General features: G+C 43.8%; 1 protein-coding gene across 1 annotated transcript in view; it reads left to right on the top strand.

Moving 5' to 3' along the window:
- The window catches only part of LOC117528125 (adhesion G protein-coupled receptor E2), a 33377-nt gene extending 18639 nt beyond the window's left edge, over positions 1–14738 (top strand). The window contains exons 11-19 of the mRNA XM_034190698.1: positions 5342–5529; positions 5627–5791; positions 7813–8007; positions 8207–8424; positions 8516–8576; positions 9502–9593; positions 11599–11767; positions 11945–12034; positions 13616–14738. Of these exons, the coding sequence (XP_034046589.1) occupies positions 5342–5529; positions 5627–5791; positions 7813–8007; positions 8207–8424; positions 8516–8576; positions 9502–9593; positions 11599–11767; positions 11945–12034; positions 13616–13657 (1220 nt within the window). The 3' untranslated portion in view covers positions 13658–14738. The remainder of the gene's footprint in view (positions 1–5341; positions 5530–5626; positions 5792–7812; positions 8008–8206; positions 8425–8515; positions 8577–9501; positions 9594–11598; positions 11768–11944; positions 12035–13615) is intronic.
- Positions 14739–15775: the final 1037 nt, after the last annotated feature.

Raw genomic sequence — 15775 nt, 5'->3', positions numbered from 1 at the left:
CACAGATCATTACTTTTGACGACAAGGTTATATCAGTGTTTGACTGTCAGCATGATTACATAAAACATTTTCTGGGGGAATGATCTATCTTGAGCTTTACACACACTCATCATGGGCATGAATGTCGTGGTAATTTTAAGCTTTTATTGATGTCCTTGAACCAGAGGTGGGACGAAGTCAGTGTCAAGTCATCAATCTGCAAGTCCCAAGTCAAGTCTGAAGTCAGCTTGCAAACAATTGGTGGTCAGTATGACTTGAGACTTGACCTCGGACTTACTGATTGATGACTTGAGAGTGACTTGATGATGACCTCGTCCCACCTCTGCCTTGAACTGTTCTTTTGTCAGGGTGGAATGATTGTACAGTATACATAATTTAAAAAATAAGAATTGGGTGTACAAGTTTGAATTTATTTTGGATCTTCTCTATTCCACAAAATGATATATACAGACTCATATATATACATGTATTCAGTTGAAGCTTTAAATAAGTGGTGCTGAAGGTTCTACAAGGCCAAGTCCTACTAACTCCTCATTAATGAGCTGGATGTTTCTCTTTGCAAGCATAAAAAGGATGTGTTTGACAGCATTCACTGGACTGACCAACACTCAGAACAGTGGGAAAGTCCAAGGACCTCTGTGAAGAGCTAAGAAGTAGAATTGTAGATTTACAAAAGTTGGAAAGGTCTCTTGGAAAAATCAAACAACAATATGTAAGTGCAGGTTAGTTGGATGTGTCACCACCTTGCCAACGTCTGGAAGAAGACCCAAACTGTCACGCTCAGATGAGAGGAAATTGGTTAGGATGTTCAGGCACAACCCAGGAACCACCAAGGTTCAGGCCTGCTGTGAACTGGAAACTCCATCCATCCATCCATCCATTTTCTTCCGCTTTATCCGGAATCGGGTCCGGGGGGCAGCAGCTCAAGCAAATCCGCTCAGACCTCCCGATCCACACACACCTCCCCCAGCTCCTCCGGGGGAACCCCAAGGCGTTCCCAAGCCAGCCGAGAGATGTAGTCCCTCCAGCGTGTCCTGGGTCTTCCCTGGGGCCTCCTCCCGATGGGACGTGCCCGGAACACCTCTCCAGCGAGGCGTCCAGGGGGCCCGAGCCACCTCAACTGGCTCCTTTCGACATGGAGGAGCAGCGGCTCGACTCTGAGCTCCTCACCCTATCTCTAAGGAAGCGCCCAGCCACCCTGCGGAGGAAACTCATCCCAGCCGCTTGTACTCACGATCTCGTTCTTTCAGTCATGAGCCAAATCTCATGACCATAGGTGAGGATCGGAACGTAGATCGATCGGTAAATCGAGAGCTTTGCCCCCCTACTCAGCTCTCTCTTCATCACGACGGTCCGATACAGCGACCGCATCACTGCAGATGCTGCACCGATCCATATATTGATCTCACGCTCCATCCGTCCCTCACTTGTGAACAAGACCCTGAGATACTTAAACTCCTCCACTTGAGGCAAGGACACTACACCAACCTGAAGAGGGCAAAGCACCTTTTTCCGGTCGCAAACCATGGCCTCAGATTTGGAGGTGCTGATTTTCATCCCGGACGCTTCACACTCGGCTGCAAACCACCCAGTGCACGCTGAAGGTCCTGATTTGACAAAGCCAACAGAACCACATCATCCGCAAACAGCAGAGATGAGATTCTGTGGTTCCCAAACCAGACCCCCCTCTACACCCTGGCTGCACCTAGAAATTCTGTCTGCACCTAGAAATTCTGTCCATAAAGATAATGAATAGAACCGGTGACAAAGGGCAGCCATGGCAGAGGCCAACATGCACTGGAAACAGGTTTGACTTACTACCGGCAATGCGAACCAAGCTCCTGCTGCGGTCGTACAGGGACCGGATAGCCCTTAGCAAAGAACCCCAGACCCCATACTCCCGGAGCACCCCCCACAGGGTGCCCCGAGGGACACGGTCGAATGCCTTCTCCAGATCCACAAAGCACATGTGGACTGGTTGGGCGAACTCCCATGAACCCCCGAGCACCCGATGGAGTGTGTAGAGCTGTTCCAGTGTGCCGCGACCAGGACGAAAACCACACTGCTCCTCCTGAATCCGAGGTTCGACTATCGGTCAAATTCTCCTCTCCAGTACTCTGGAATAGACCTTACTGGGGAGGCTGAGTAGTGTGATCCCCCTGTAGTTGGAACACACCCTCCGGTCCCCCTTCTTAAACAGAGGGACCACCACCCCAGTCTGACAATCCAGAGGCACTGTCCCCGACCGCCATGCGATGTTGCAGAGGCGTGTCAGCCAAGACAGTCCCACAACATCCAGGTACTCAGGAAGGATTTCATTCACCCCAGGAGCCTTACCACCGAGGAGCTTTCTAACCACCTCGGTGACTTCAGTCTGGGTAATGGATGAGTCTGCCTCTGAGTCCCCAGTATCTGCTTCCTCTTCGGAAGACGTGACGATGGGATTGAGGAGATCCTCGAAGTATTCCTTCCACTGCCCGACAACATCCCCAGTCAGGGTCAACAGCTCCCCACCTGCACCGTAGACAGTGCTGGTGGAGAGCTGCTTCCGCCTCCTGAGGCGTCGGACAGTTTGCCAAAATTTCTTTGAGGCCGACCGATAGTCCTCCAACATGGCCTCCCCGAACTCCTCCCAGACCCGAGTTTTTGCCTCTATGAATGCACGGGCTGCAGCATGCTTGGCCTGTCGGTACCCTTCAGCTGCCTCCGGGGTCCCACCTACCAACAAAGACAAGTAGGACTCCTTCTTCAGCTTGACAGCATCCCTTACTTCCGTCGTTCACCACCGGGTTCAGGGATTGCCGCCGCGACAGGCACCAGAGACCTTGTGACCACAGCTACGAGCGGCCGCATCGACAATGGAGGTGGACAACATGGTCCACTCGGACTCCATGTCTCCAACCTCCCCTGGGATCTGGGAGAAGCTCTCCCGGAAGTCGGGAGTTGAAGACCTCGCTGACAGAGGCTTCCGCCAGTCGTTCCCAGCAGACCCTCACAATACGTTTGGGCCTGCCAGGTCTAACCGGCTTCCTCCCCTCCCAGCGGATCCAACTCACCACCAGGTGGTGATTGGTCGACAGCTCAGCCCCTCTCTTCACTCGAGTGTCTGAGACACGTGGCCAAAGGTCAGATGATACAACTACAAAGTCGATCATCGACCTCCGGCTCAGGGTGTCCTGGTGCCACGTGCACTTATGGACACCCTTGTGCTCGAACATGGTGTTTGTGATGGACAAACTGTGACTAGCACAAAAGTCCAACAACTGAACACCACTCAGGTTCAGATCAGGGAGGCCGTGCTTCCCAATCACCCCCCTCCAGGTCTCACTGTCGCCGCCCACTGTGGATGTTGAAAACTCCCAGGAGAACAATGGAGAGCCCAGTTGGAGCACTATCTAGTACCCCTCCCAGCAACTCCAAGAAGGTTGGGTACTCTGCACTGCCGCTCGGTCCATAGGCCGAGACAACAGTGAGAGACCTGTCCCCGACCCGAAGGCATAGGGACATGACCCTCTCGTCACTGGAGTGAACTCCAACACATGGCGACTGAGCTGGGGAGCAATAAGCAATGCGACCCCAGCTCTCCGCCTCTCCCCGTGGGCAACGCCAGAAAAGTGGAGCGTCCAGCCCCTCTCCAGGAGTTGGGTACCAGAGCCCAAACTGTGCGTGGAGGTGAGCCAGACTATCTCTAGTCAGTATCTCTCAACCTCCCGCACAAGCTCAGGCTCCTTCCCCCCAGCGAGGTGAGATTCCACGTCCCAACAGCGAGGGGCTGTGAGCGCAGACCGGGCCGCCGGGCCACCCACCCTTGACAATCCTCTCTGCACCCGAACCCCATGCCCCCCTCTGCAGGTGGTGAACCCACAGGAGGGCGGGCCCACGTCGCTCTTTCGGGCTGAGCCCGGCCAGGCCCCATTGGCTAAGGCCCGACCGCCAGGCGCTCGCGCACGAGCCCCAACCCCAGGCTTGACTCCAGGGTGGGACCCCAGCTCCGCCATACCGGGCGACGTCTCAGTCCTTGATTTTTTACTGGTCATGGGAGCTTTTGAACTGCCCTTATTCTGACCCGTCACCTAAGACCTGTTTGCCTTGGGAGACCCTACAAGGGGCACAAAGCCCCCGACAACATAGCTCCTAGGATCATCCGGCAACGCAAACTCTCTCACCACGATAAGGTGGCAGCTAGAGGGGGAGGAACTGGAAACTCCAAAAGCCCAATTGGGTCCACAGTGAATGAGTTTTAGATCACCATGGATTGAGAGGATGCTGATCAAGATAGAAGCATCTGCTCAAACATTAACACCTTCAAGCTAGACTGAAATTTCCAGCTTCCCACATGAACCAGCCAAATGCCTTGAGCTATTTGGCCACAATTACAAGAGGCATGTTTGGAGGAATAAAGGTGAGGCTTTCAAACCTAATAACACTAGACCAACTGTCAAGCATGGTGGTGGAAGCATCATGCTTTGTGGCTGTTTTGCTGCCAGTGGTACTAGTACATTGCTAAAAGTGGATGGAATAATGAAAGAGGAGGACTACATCCAAATGCTTCAACATCACCTCAAATGAACAGCTACAAGGTTGAAACTTGGCCACAATTGCGTGTTCCAACACAACAATGATCTCAAACACACATCAAAACTGTTTGTGGGTTGGATAAAGCAAGCTAATATTGAGCTTCTGGAATAGCCTTCCAAAAGCCCCAACCTCAATCCTACTGGAAATTTGTGGACTACGTTTAAAACCCATGCCAGGAAACCAATCAATTTAAAGGAACGCTGCCAATTCTACCAAGACGAATGGTCAGATATCTAGCTAGGGTTAACAGAAACTTGTTCATGGCTACCAAAAATGTCTGGTCGAGGTGCAGCTTGCTAAGAGACATTTAACCAATTATTAGTGGGAGTGTATGTATATATTTGAGACTGTATGGACGTTGTATTTTGATCCTGTGTGGATTAGAGCAAAATGTGGCTTTTTTTAAATGATTTCGTTCAATTTCTCAATCAGAGAGAGACAAATGTGTTCTTCACACCACTGCTGAATTTACATTTCTTGTTTTTTTTTGTCTTCATTATGTTCTGCTGTGTGTTTGTGGTTGTGCTTATTTTAAGTTTTGTATTTATGTGTTTTATTTCATCAGATTATTATACTAGATGATGTAAGGCACCTTTCCACATGTGGCATAATAGAATAAGGTGAAGTAAAAAGCTACAGTATGCTATAATGTTGTTACATCTATTATTCCTATAGGCCTCCGGTGTATGCACTCTCTGGGCACCCTTTTATTTTCTAAATGGAATCAAATCCACTTATGTCCATCCTATGGTGTATCTCACAGGCTTTACCACGGTGTCCTTGCTGAGCTATAACAACCTGGAGGAGTCTACAAACGGCTTCTTTCATGGGATGAGACAAGAGGCTCAACGTTTCAAGGTCAACTCCAAAGTGGTGACCGTCACTGTCAGTAACACCAACACCAGCAGCCTCGATGAGCCTGTCATATTAACACTGCACCACCTCACTAAGGTACAGATGGAAACAGTGTTGAACTGTTTTATAAATGTGAGAAAAATTCCTGATTTCTGAATTCTCAATATTTAAAAATTACATTTATTTTTTTCAGGCAAATCAGAGTTCCCACAGCTGTGTGTACTGGGACCCGTCAGAGAATGGGGGGTCGTGGTCTCCCCGTGGTTGCAATGTTGTGGAGTCCAACCTTGAATACACTGTGTGCTCCTGCAACCATCTCAGCAGTTTTGCTGTGCTCATGGTACTCTATGAATTTGAGGTTAGGAGAACTCACACACACATTCCAGTACAGTTGGTTCCATCTACATTTGGAGACTGAAAAAGTTCATTATAGCTGTCTGAGGATAACTAGATCCAAATCTGGAGAAGTGTGTTGGGGCTGCAACTTTATATCTTAACTTTGCATAAGGTTAGTAGAAATACAAATGGAGATAGCACACTGTTGTCAGTGAAAGAGCACAACAGAAACTGAGATTTGCATTTATTTTTTGATCAGTTAAAAAAGGAAGTTCACTTAGAAATAGTGCTGTAATTCCTCATTCCTATATACTCTTTGTAAGTTTTGATATAATTTTCCTATAATTGTATTTGTATTATACTTGCATTTAATATTTGCTTTTTAACTCTAATATGCTGTTAGTAAAAAAAAAAAATCCTGCTCTTTGATCTAGATCTTTGAGCTTATATCCTGACTGATGACCTTTGATCCTCATTATTCATATTTTATCATGATTTGTGATCCAGACCATTGAATTTAAATCCTGAATTCTTGTTACTTGGATTCTTTGATGTAAGTGATTGTATTTTTGTTGGTGTAGGTCTGTGTGTCTGCCTGCCTTGCCTTGATGCAGTAATCAGAATCAGTGTAATCAGGATTAAGGCAGATCCAGACCTTTCACAGGGGTCCAGACCTTAAACACGCTTTGAAATGAAAGTCCAGACTGCTGATAATACTTCTTTAATGTATATAATACAACAAATGTCCAGTTAATGATTTGGTGAACAGTTGTTAACTTACTATAAACAGTACTGCAAGCCTCATATTGTCCATTCCTTCAATATTAATGTGCTAAGTCAAATGTCAGCTCTGGGCCTATTTTTTTCTGGCTAATTCCATGTGTGTAAACATGCGCTCTTTTCACGGTTTTCTCTCTGGAAAACCTCTCACTTTAATCCGCTTAGTACCACAGCATTGTGTGCCTAGTGCACACTGGTTTAAATGAAATGATTGATATGTGAGGTCTACAACACACCCATGACTAATGAACAGGTTAAATACAACTCCATAAAGCCTAGCACTCACCTTTACACTGTGTTTATGCGCCCTTTAGACAGAAAGAATTGCTTGGGTGCGCCCCAAAAGCATTTTTACCACATTATGTGCTTGCTGTCAAGATCATGCCCTATGTTGTCTATCTGTCTGTATGTTTAGCTTGCTTTGATCCTGGTATCAGAATGAAATTAATCAGGATCAAGGAGCAGATCCTGGCATTTGAACCTGATCACCAAACCAGACTAGTGGCACAGGACATCAAAGAGGGAAGGAACTACATCATTCTAACCCAAAAACCAGTGTGTGCAATACATCATAAATTTACTATGTGCAATATCTTACACACTAAATGTACAATACTTAACAAAACATGTGCAATAATTAATAATGAGCAGAACCGCCCAGCTGCTTTTTTTATTTTCAATTCACAGAGTTGGTTTGTACATATGTACTGTATATCTATATTTATAATGTATATTGTTTTTGTTCTACCTCTGTCTTTCCTTGTTATTTCACTATTGTGTTGTCTATGTTTTGCTTTTTTTTCTAAGAATCTTTGTAACTCTGGAAAATGCACAAGAATTCCAATGTGCTAGTACTTAAATTCACTTGCACAAATGATAGATTTTTTCTATTCTATTATTCTAATTCTGACCACAGAAACAGAGGAGGTGGGATCAGAAATCAAAACTTAAACTAACGTCAAATACAGGATCATGATCAAAGCAATCAAAAATCAAAGGCAGGATCCACCCATTGATGTGGATCTACACAGGATTTTAGCAGCTTTTCCTTCACTTGAGGTCCACCTCCCCACAAAATTTCTTTTGACGTGTCCTGTTGACAAAATAAATGAAAACAAATGGCAATAAAATAGAACCCCCTCAATTAAGTTAACAAACACTTTGCCATTGTCCAAATATATATGAACCAAACTGCAGTAGGCTTCATATTTGTCTTGTTTTTCTAACTTCAGTGTGATCATTGGTCTCTTTTTCTTCCAACAGGACAGATACGAGTTACAGTTGATCACCTGGGTGGGTCTGTCTCTTTCCCTCCTCTGTTTGTTCATCTGCATCCTTACGTTCTCGCTGATCCGCTCCATTCGCAGCCCTCGAACCACCATTCACCTCCACCTCTGCATCAGCCTCTTCATTGCCATCATCATTTTTCTTGCAGGAATCTCCCGTACAGAAAACAAGGTAAATACCAGCACAAGGTCTGCAACATTAAAAACGCTCTAAGTGTCCCAAATGCTGCAATAAATACTGCAAACTCCATTATGTACAGCAGACAAGTAGCTATGAAGTAACAGCACGACTACTGAATTATTCATAGGAATGAACACAAACATAAATTCACTTCTTTCTCACTGCTGTCACCGTCGTGTCTCTACGTCAGGTTGCATGTGGAGTGGTGGCAGGGCTGCTGCATTTTTTCTACCTGGCAGCCTTTTGCTGGATGTGCCTGGAGGGCATACAGCTGTTCAGGATGGTAGTGCTGGTCTTCAACACCAACTTCAGAACCGTCTACATGATGGCAGGAGGCTACGGAGTCCCAGCTGTTATTGTCGCCATCTCTGCCACTGTTAACGCCAAGGGATATGGCACCGACAGGCAGTGAGTTCTCAGTACTGACAGCAATCCTGTGTTCTTTCTTTGTTATGCTTCAGTCCATCTTCAGAGAGTAAACTGTGTGCATGTGTTTCAGTTGTTGGTTGAACTTGGAGTTCATCTGGAGCTTCTTCGGCCCTGCCTGTGTCATTATTATAGTAAGTAAGATAATTATCTATTGCTTGACTATCCTAAGTTTGTTTCAGGGTGGGGTGGGACCGAGGGGGGTGTCATGATCTTGTTCTCCTGTCCGTCTGTCAATGTGAAGGTGTAAACACATTATCCCTTGAATAGGTGAATGTATGGTCATTATTCTGCTGTCAGTCTTCAATAGGATTCTGATGGACCAGATTAGACCTTCTGGTCCACCAGATTGGTCATATTGACCAACCTTTTTCTGGGGAAATACAGTAGAACAACTTGGTCAGCAACAATGTAAATGCAATAGTGCATAGGTGATGGTCTAGTGGTTAATCGTTGGGCAAGAGACCAGAGGATCCTCGGTTCAAATCCCAGCCTAACCGGAAAATCACTAAGGGTCCTTGGGCAAGGTCCTTAATCCCCTGGTTTCTCCCGGTGTGTAGTGGGTGGCCTTGCATGGCAGCAGCCTCACATTGGGGTGAATTTACCATTTTTGCAATACTACCTGAAAAGGCCAAGAGATGTTTATCATTTTGCTGTATATGACACATATTTTAATGGATATGAAAAGTAGGTGGACAAACAACACCTAAACAAACTGCGGGATGTTCATCATAATGTTATCAGTGATGCATGCTCTGATGGATAAGAAGCCTGTTGGAGACATCACATGGATGAAAATTGTACTCTTTAATGACTAATCTGACATCCGTAGAAACACTGCCTCACCATATGTAGTCCATTTATCTAAGACTTTGCTCTTCACCTCTTGGATGTATCTTGAGCCATTGCTTATTGTGGCCACTGAACTCTATATGAATATGCTTGCTTCGTTGCAAACAGATGGTCACCGCATTTAGTATGGTCTGCTCAAGGTTTCTTCCTATAATTGTTTTTAATCCTTTTTTTATGTTTTTAAGCCAAGCCTTCTCTGATTTTCAGATCAACATTTTCTTCTTTCTCATCACTGTGTGGAAGCTGGCACAGAAATTCTCCAGCTTAAACCCAGACTTGGACAATCTGCAAAAAATAAAGTGAGTTACCACTCACCTGTCAGATACACTGGAAATGGGTGTTACTTCGTTAAAATTCGAATTTATGGTGGCTTAGGCAATGGTGTGTAAGAAACCTATGAAAAATGTGCATGTTGTGCACTTGCATAAAAGCACCTTCACACATAGTGCGAAGTTGGTCGAATATGGAGAAATAGTGTGAAACAGTTCAAATTAGCACACCATGAAACATCGTGTCGACGGGCAGGTGTGCATGATCCCGGTGCAAGGGTTTGTGCACACGACAATGTCTTTCAAGCAGGAACACAGTGCAAGGTTCACCACATCGCGCCGCTGATGTGGAATAAATAAAAACCAGCTGGTACCTGTGGAACCACATCACGCTGCTGATGTGGAAAAAATAAATAAATAAATAAAATTTTAAAACATACCACCCACAGGATTCATACCTGCACTTTACTGATTACCAGCCTGAAACTTTACCACTGAGCTACTGTCACTAGGCTATAAATGGTGCAGGGAAAATGCCTGAAATCAACAAAGACATGGATGTTTAAAAAAAAAAATCAAACCATACACCATTAAAAACACAGCATTTTATACTGAATCCCTCTTATCAAGCGGGCAATAAAAATATGATCCATCTTTTCCTCTGTAGATGACCCATAGTCACAGACATACAGTCATGAAATGACATGAATGAGAAGCAGTTCGCGCTTCTCATGTCCACATCTGCTGGTGCGTGTCCAGCCGGCCCCGTGCGTGTCCTGCCTGGCACGTGTGTCCTGCCCGACACGTGTGTCTTGTGGATGGCGCACCAGAACTGACACCACGTCATATGGAACACAGCTCACGTGGGTGACGTGAAAGTCAGATCGATTCAGATGTGACAGTCCGTTTCAGCCTGGGGGCAGCCTATCAATGGACTGCAGCAAGTGAGCATGCGCACGCTTGCTGCAGCCCACAGCATATATCGCCACAGTGATATATGTTTTATTTTTGTCCACGTGATGACAGCAAACAGACACACGTGCGTCAAAGTGGGCAGTTGTTAGTCCATGTCTGTCCAAATACAGTACAGTACAGTAGCTGGGATGTCCAGAATGACAGATCTCCACAGCCGCTTCTGTCAGCGACCACATGTCCTGTCAGTTCAGTGCACACAACAAAGCCACACTTGTGGGGAACTTAGACAAATTTCACTGCCAGCACAACAGTGACTGTCTGCAGACTGTTGTCGTGCCAAAAGTGCGAATGGCCACACATTTTCTAAGTGCCAAACGAGTGGTGTTAGATGGTCGCGTGTGTCAGCTGGAATTTAGCCGACACCTGCCACAAGAGGGATCAATGGGTTCGCATTGTGCACACACTGTCTTTCAGCTGCTGGTGTGCAGAAATAGTTGTAGCAACAGGTGTACGAGGCGTTTGAGGCAGGGACAATTTTACACGTTTTGCAAACGATTCCTGCTTCATGCGCACTTCGACCAAACTTCACACTATATGTGAAGGGGCCTTAAGTATTTATATTGAAGCAAAAACTACTATGGAAAGGTTCTGACTCTGCAAAAGTGAAAATGCCAATGATTCCACATTTTCACAAATATTAAACTGTAAACTCTTTTACTGATTGAAGTTGAGATCATTTCTAGATAGATAGATAGATAGATAGATAGATAGATAGATAGATAGATAGATAGATAGATAGATAGATAGATAGATAGATAGATAGATAGATAGATAGATAGATAGATAGATAGATAGATAGATAGATAGATAGATAGATAGATAGATAGATAGATAGATAGATAGATAGATAGATAGATAGATAGATAGATAGATAGATAGATAGATAGATAGATAGATAGATTCTTTTTCTGCTGCTTATACATACATGAAAGAAAGAAAGAAAGAAAGAAAGAAAGAAAGAAAGAAAGAAAGAAAGAAAGAAAGAAACTAACTCCCAAATGCTGCTAAAAACAACATAGTCAGTCTGGTCATAATATAATGTCTTTGTTGCCCCCTGCAGGACTTTCACCGTCACTGCAGTGGCTCAGTTGTGTGTTCTGGGCACCATGTGGATCTTTGGTTGTTTCCAGTTTGAGGAGAGAACAATAGCCATGTCCTACCTGTTCACCATCTTTGGCAGTCTGCAGGGGGTCCTGCTCTTCGTCATGCACTGTCTGCTGTCCAAACAGGTCAGTCGCACAGGACTTCAGGCCAGCTGAAAGCTGTGTGTGTGTGTGTGTGTGTGTATGTGTGTGTGTGTGTGTGTGTGTGTGTGTGTGTGTGTGTGTGCGTGCGTGCGTGCGTGCGTGCGTGCGTGCGTGCGTGCGTGCGTGCGTGCGTCTAATTCAGCTTGTGTTGTGCTTTAGGTGAGAGAGGAGTACAAAAACATCCTTTCTGGATTCTGTGTACCTCGGAAGACGAGCGACTCCGGGTACAGTTATTTAAGTAAAGCACGGGTAAGAACAAATCCAGCAACTCACTCTAGTGGTTTCCGATGCAGATGGAATAACGGTGTCTGAAATGGAATGTATTTTTCATAACTAATTTCTATATTATTATTTTATCATGTTTTTATAAATGGTTTTCTGTTTTATAGACTTTTAGTATTGAACCTTTGTTGATGGGTTTCACAGTACCAAACTGACCTATTCACAACATGACAAATAATGTTTGTCTTTGTCCTTTATATTATGCCATACTTGGTTGCATATTTGGTTTGTGATTATTATTATTATTATTATTATTATTATTATTATTATTATATTAAGATTATTAAGATTTTTCATATTCTGTGCACATCCGTGCTTTGGCCTCATCACCAAGAAACGATCACTACACCTAAAGTAGTCCCACAACAAAAAGTGTATTTTGATTTAAAAATACATAAATATAGCAAAGAACAAGTCCAGAAAAATATTTTCTGAGGCACAAAATGAATCATTTCAGCACTCATGAAGAAGCAAAATTAAATTTTACTGGGGCTCATGTTTACATTCCAATATCGCTTATCCTACACATGAAAACAAAACGCAGCAAACCCAGTTCCACATTCATCCATCGTGTTTATCAGCAAATTACACCAATCTAGTCAACTAGAAATGGGTGCTACATTCAAAGGGGCTCTTGCTAGAAACAAATAACTGCACTGCAAAACAACGCATGACTTGCCGATGTATTAATTTGACAATGTTTTAAGTCACATGGATGGCAAAAATTTCAACTAAATCATGATTACTTACCCTCTCACTGATGCATGCGTGTGGCTTCGCGCCCTGTTGGTTGTTAACATCCGGCAAACCTCAAAAGTAGTCCGGCAGCCTTCCCACAAGCCCATATTGCAGCGATGACCTGGCACAGTCAGCGGCGGTGCAGTGCGATCTGAGGCTAGACAGTAGATTTGTGTATAAACCTTAAATTAACTGAAACCACAAGTTTGTAATTGGTTTAAATACAGTAAATCCTTCCCCACCTCCCACATGTCCAGTTTTGACTTTGACTGATCAAATGACCTGTTGATTATACTCCAATAACAAAAAAGACAAAGTAAGAAATACAATGTCAAGAATGCAAAGAATCACTGTTGAATATCTGGAAATTGTGTATGTTGGGAACAAATTCGCACCCTAATTAAGACAATCTAAAACATAGTAGAGAAGCTTGAATCTTCGACTGGACAGCTTCTCTACTATGGAAACCACCTGGACAACTGAGAGCCTACACAGAAACAATCTAAAACAGGAAAACAATGTTTAATTTGTAATCTAAATGTTTTTGTTGTTTGTTTTTTTCTGGAAAGAATGTTATTTGAAAGTTATTCTTCCATTCAAACATTGTATGCAGTATCATATCTGGAATGAGCTTGTTATTGTATTTTATGATGTTATTCTGTCCTGTCTTACTTTGGACACATTCCACATAGAAATTCAGATGTATTTATTATTTGTTTGTTTAATGGAATGATAATAAGGTAAAGTAGCTGTTTTTGTATCATGGTGACTCAGAGCTTCTCATGAGTAACTGGTTTCTGTCTTCTTCAGATGTCCAAGAGCTCCCAGGACACGGGACGGTCTCACATCTGAGGACTGGTCATCTGGAAGCATTGTCGAAGACAACACGAACAATTGGAGTGTGTCATCTCCAATGTTCAGCCATTACATCACTTTAGTTTTCTGTAAATAATAAGCTGGCCTCAAAAAATGAGGGTAATATGGAGCACGTCTGAGCTAGTGCTACATATTAGCCACATAGCCCAAATGCTAAGATAAATGCCATGTGGCTAAAAGAATAACAAGTGAGATATCTTTGATGAAACCTGTTGACCTCTAATGCTGTTGCTGTCCTTTGCAGATGCATAATGCAGCTCAAAGAAAATAATTGTGGCTAAAGAGAAAATACAGAATTTAGCCATTTTGGCTAAGTATTAAATTATTGTACTGCTAGCATAGCCACTGAATGCTTTGATTAAGTGCATAATTAAGTGCAAATGTAGTCTCATTAAAAATTAGGAAATGAAAATACATCTGTGGAAATGATGCACAAAATTTACTCACAGATTAATCACAGAGCAAGTCATTTCACAACAACAATCTCCAAATGACTCTGTCTTATGTGCAACAAAATTTGAATATTATTCAAACAAAATATTAAACTAATTGACCTGCTTTCAGGTGCTATGTCATACAGGTACTTTAGCCAACAAAGACAGTCCCAAACAATTTCAATGTCATTTGTGTTTTGGTTTGTATTCTTTGACCATTTTTCTATACAACATGTTGATTGTATGTGCATTAAAGCTACCTGAATCTGTCCGATAATGAGTCCACTTGGACAAAAATAGATTGCATGGTGCACTTTTCCCTCTGTCGATGCTCAAAGTGCTGTACAATAATGCCTCACATCCACGCCCAACATGCAAGACATTCAACTGCACTCAAGAGTAACATGAAGAGTAGACATTGCTCAAGGGTTCCTCAGTGAATTTCTTCTTGAATGGGAATTGAACAGAGTCCTCTGGTCACAATCCTGCCTCTAGCTAACAAGCCACCACTTCAAATGGATTTTGAAACCTTTTTTGTTGTATATAAAATGTATTATATCTAAATACATGAAGGGAGATTTTTTTCTTTCACAAAGTTCAGATAATAAACTTCAATTTTTAAATGTGTTTTGTTATTTTCTCCATGACTGTTGAGCATAAAAATTTGCAAATAAAAGACAAGACCTCTTTTTTAATGTAGAGAAAAATTAAGAGTAACAAGGCAACCGTACTGTGTCTTTAAATATCCACTTTACCCTCTTGCTTGCCTCTACTGGTGGTTGGCTCTCACTGCAGTATTGTATCACTTCCTGTTCCGGAGCACAGCGGTGTTTTTCTGTATCTGTTAGCTGTTTAATCTGCGCAGTTAGATTGATCTAGTTATCTAGATTACGATTTGTTTCCCAGTGTAATCTTTACGTGCCTTAACTAAAGCACTCCTTCTGCTGAATCACCTCTAAATTATTTACACATTATTCACTTGCGTGTTTTTAGGAATCCGCTAGCTTAGCGTAGCTACTAGCTCTTAGCCGATTTAGCATGGCGGCTTCTTCTGTCTCTCCCGCACTTTTCTGCTCTGGGTGTGAAATGTTTAGTTATTTCTCGGCCTCCTTTAGCAGTAACGGTACTTGTAATAAGTGTAGCTTATTCGTAGCTTTGGAGGCCAGGCTGGGCGAATTGGAGACTCGGCTCCGCACCGTGGAAAATTCTACAGTTAGCCAGGCCCCTGTAGTCGGTGCGGACCAAGGTAGCTTAGCCGCCGTTAGTTCCCCCCTGGCAGATCCCGAGCAGCCGGGAAAGCAGGCTGACTGGGTGACTGTGAGGAGGAAGCGTAGCCCTAAACATTAGCCCCGTGTACACCGCCAACCCGTTCACATTTCTAACCGTTTTTCCCCACTCGACGACACACCCGCCGAGGATCAAACTCTGGTTATTGGCGACTCTGTTTTGAGAAATGTGAAGTTAGCGACACCAGCAACCATAGTCAATTGTCTTCCGGGGGCCAGAGCAGGCGACATTGAAGGAAATTTGAAACTGCTGGCTAAGGCTAAGCGTAAATTTGGTAAGATTGTAATTCACGTCGGCAGTAATGACACCCGGTTACGCCAATCGGAGGTCACTAAAATTAACATTAAATCGGTGTGTAACTTTGCAAAAACAA

This window comes from Thalassophryne amazonica, chromosome 16 (assembly GCF_902500255.1).
Source record: "Thalassophryne amazonica chromosome 16, fThaAma1.1, whole genome shotgun sequence".
NCBI lineage: Eukaryota > Metazoa > Chordata > Actinopteri > Batrachoidiformes > Batrachoididae > Thalassophryne > Thalassophryne amazonica.
The sequence above is the reverse complement of the archived record's forward strand: the minus strand, read 5'-3'. Positions and strand labels throughout refer to the sequence as shown.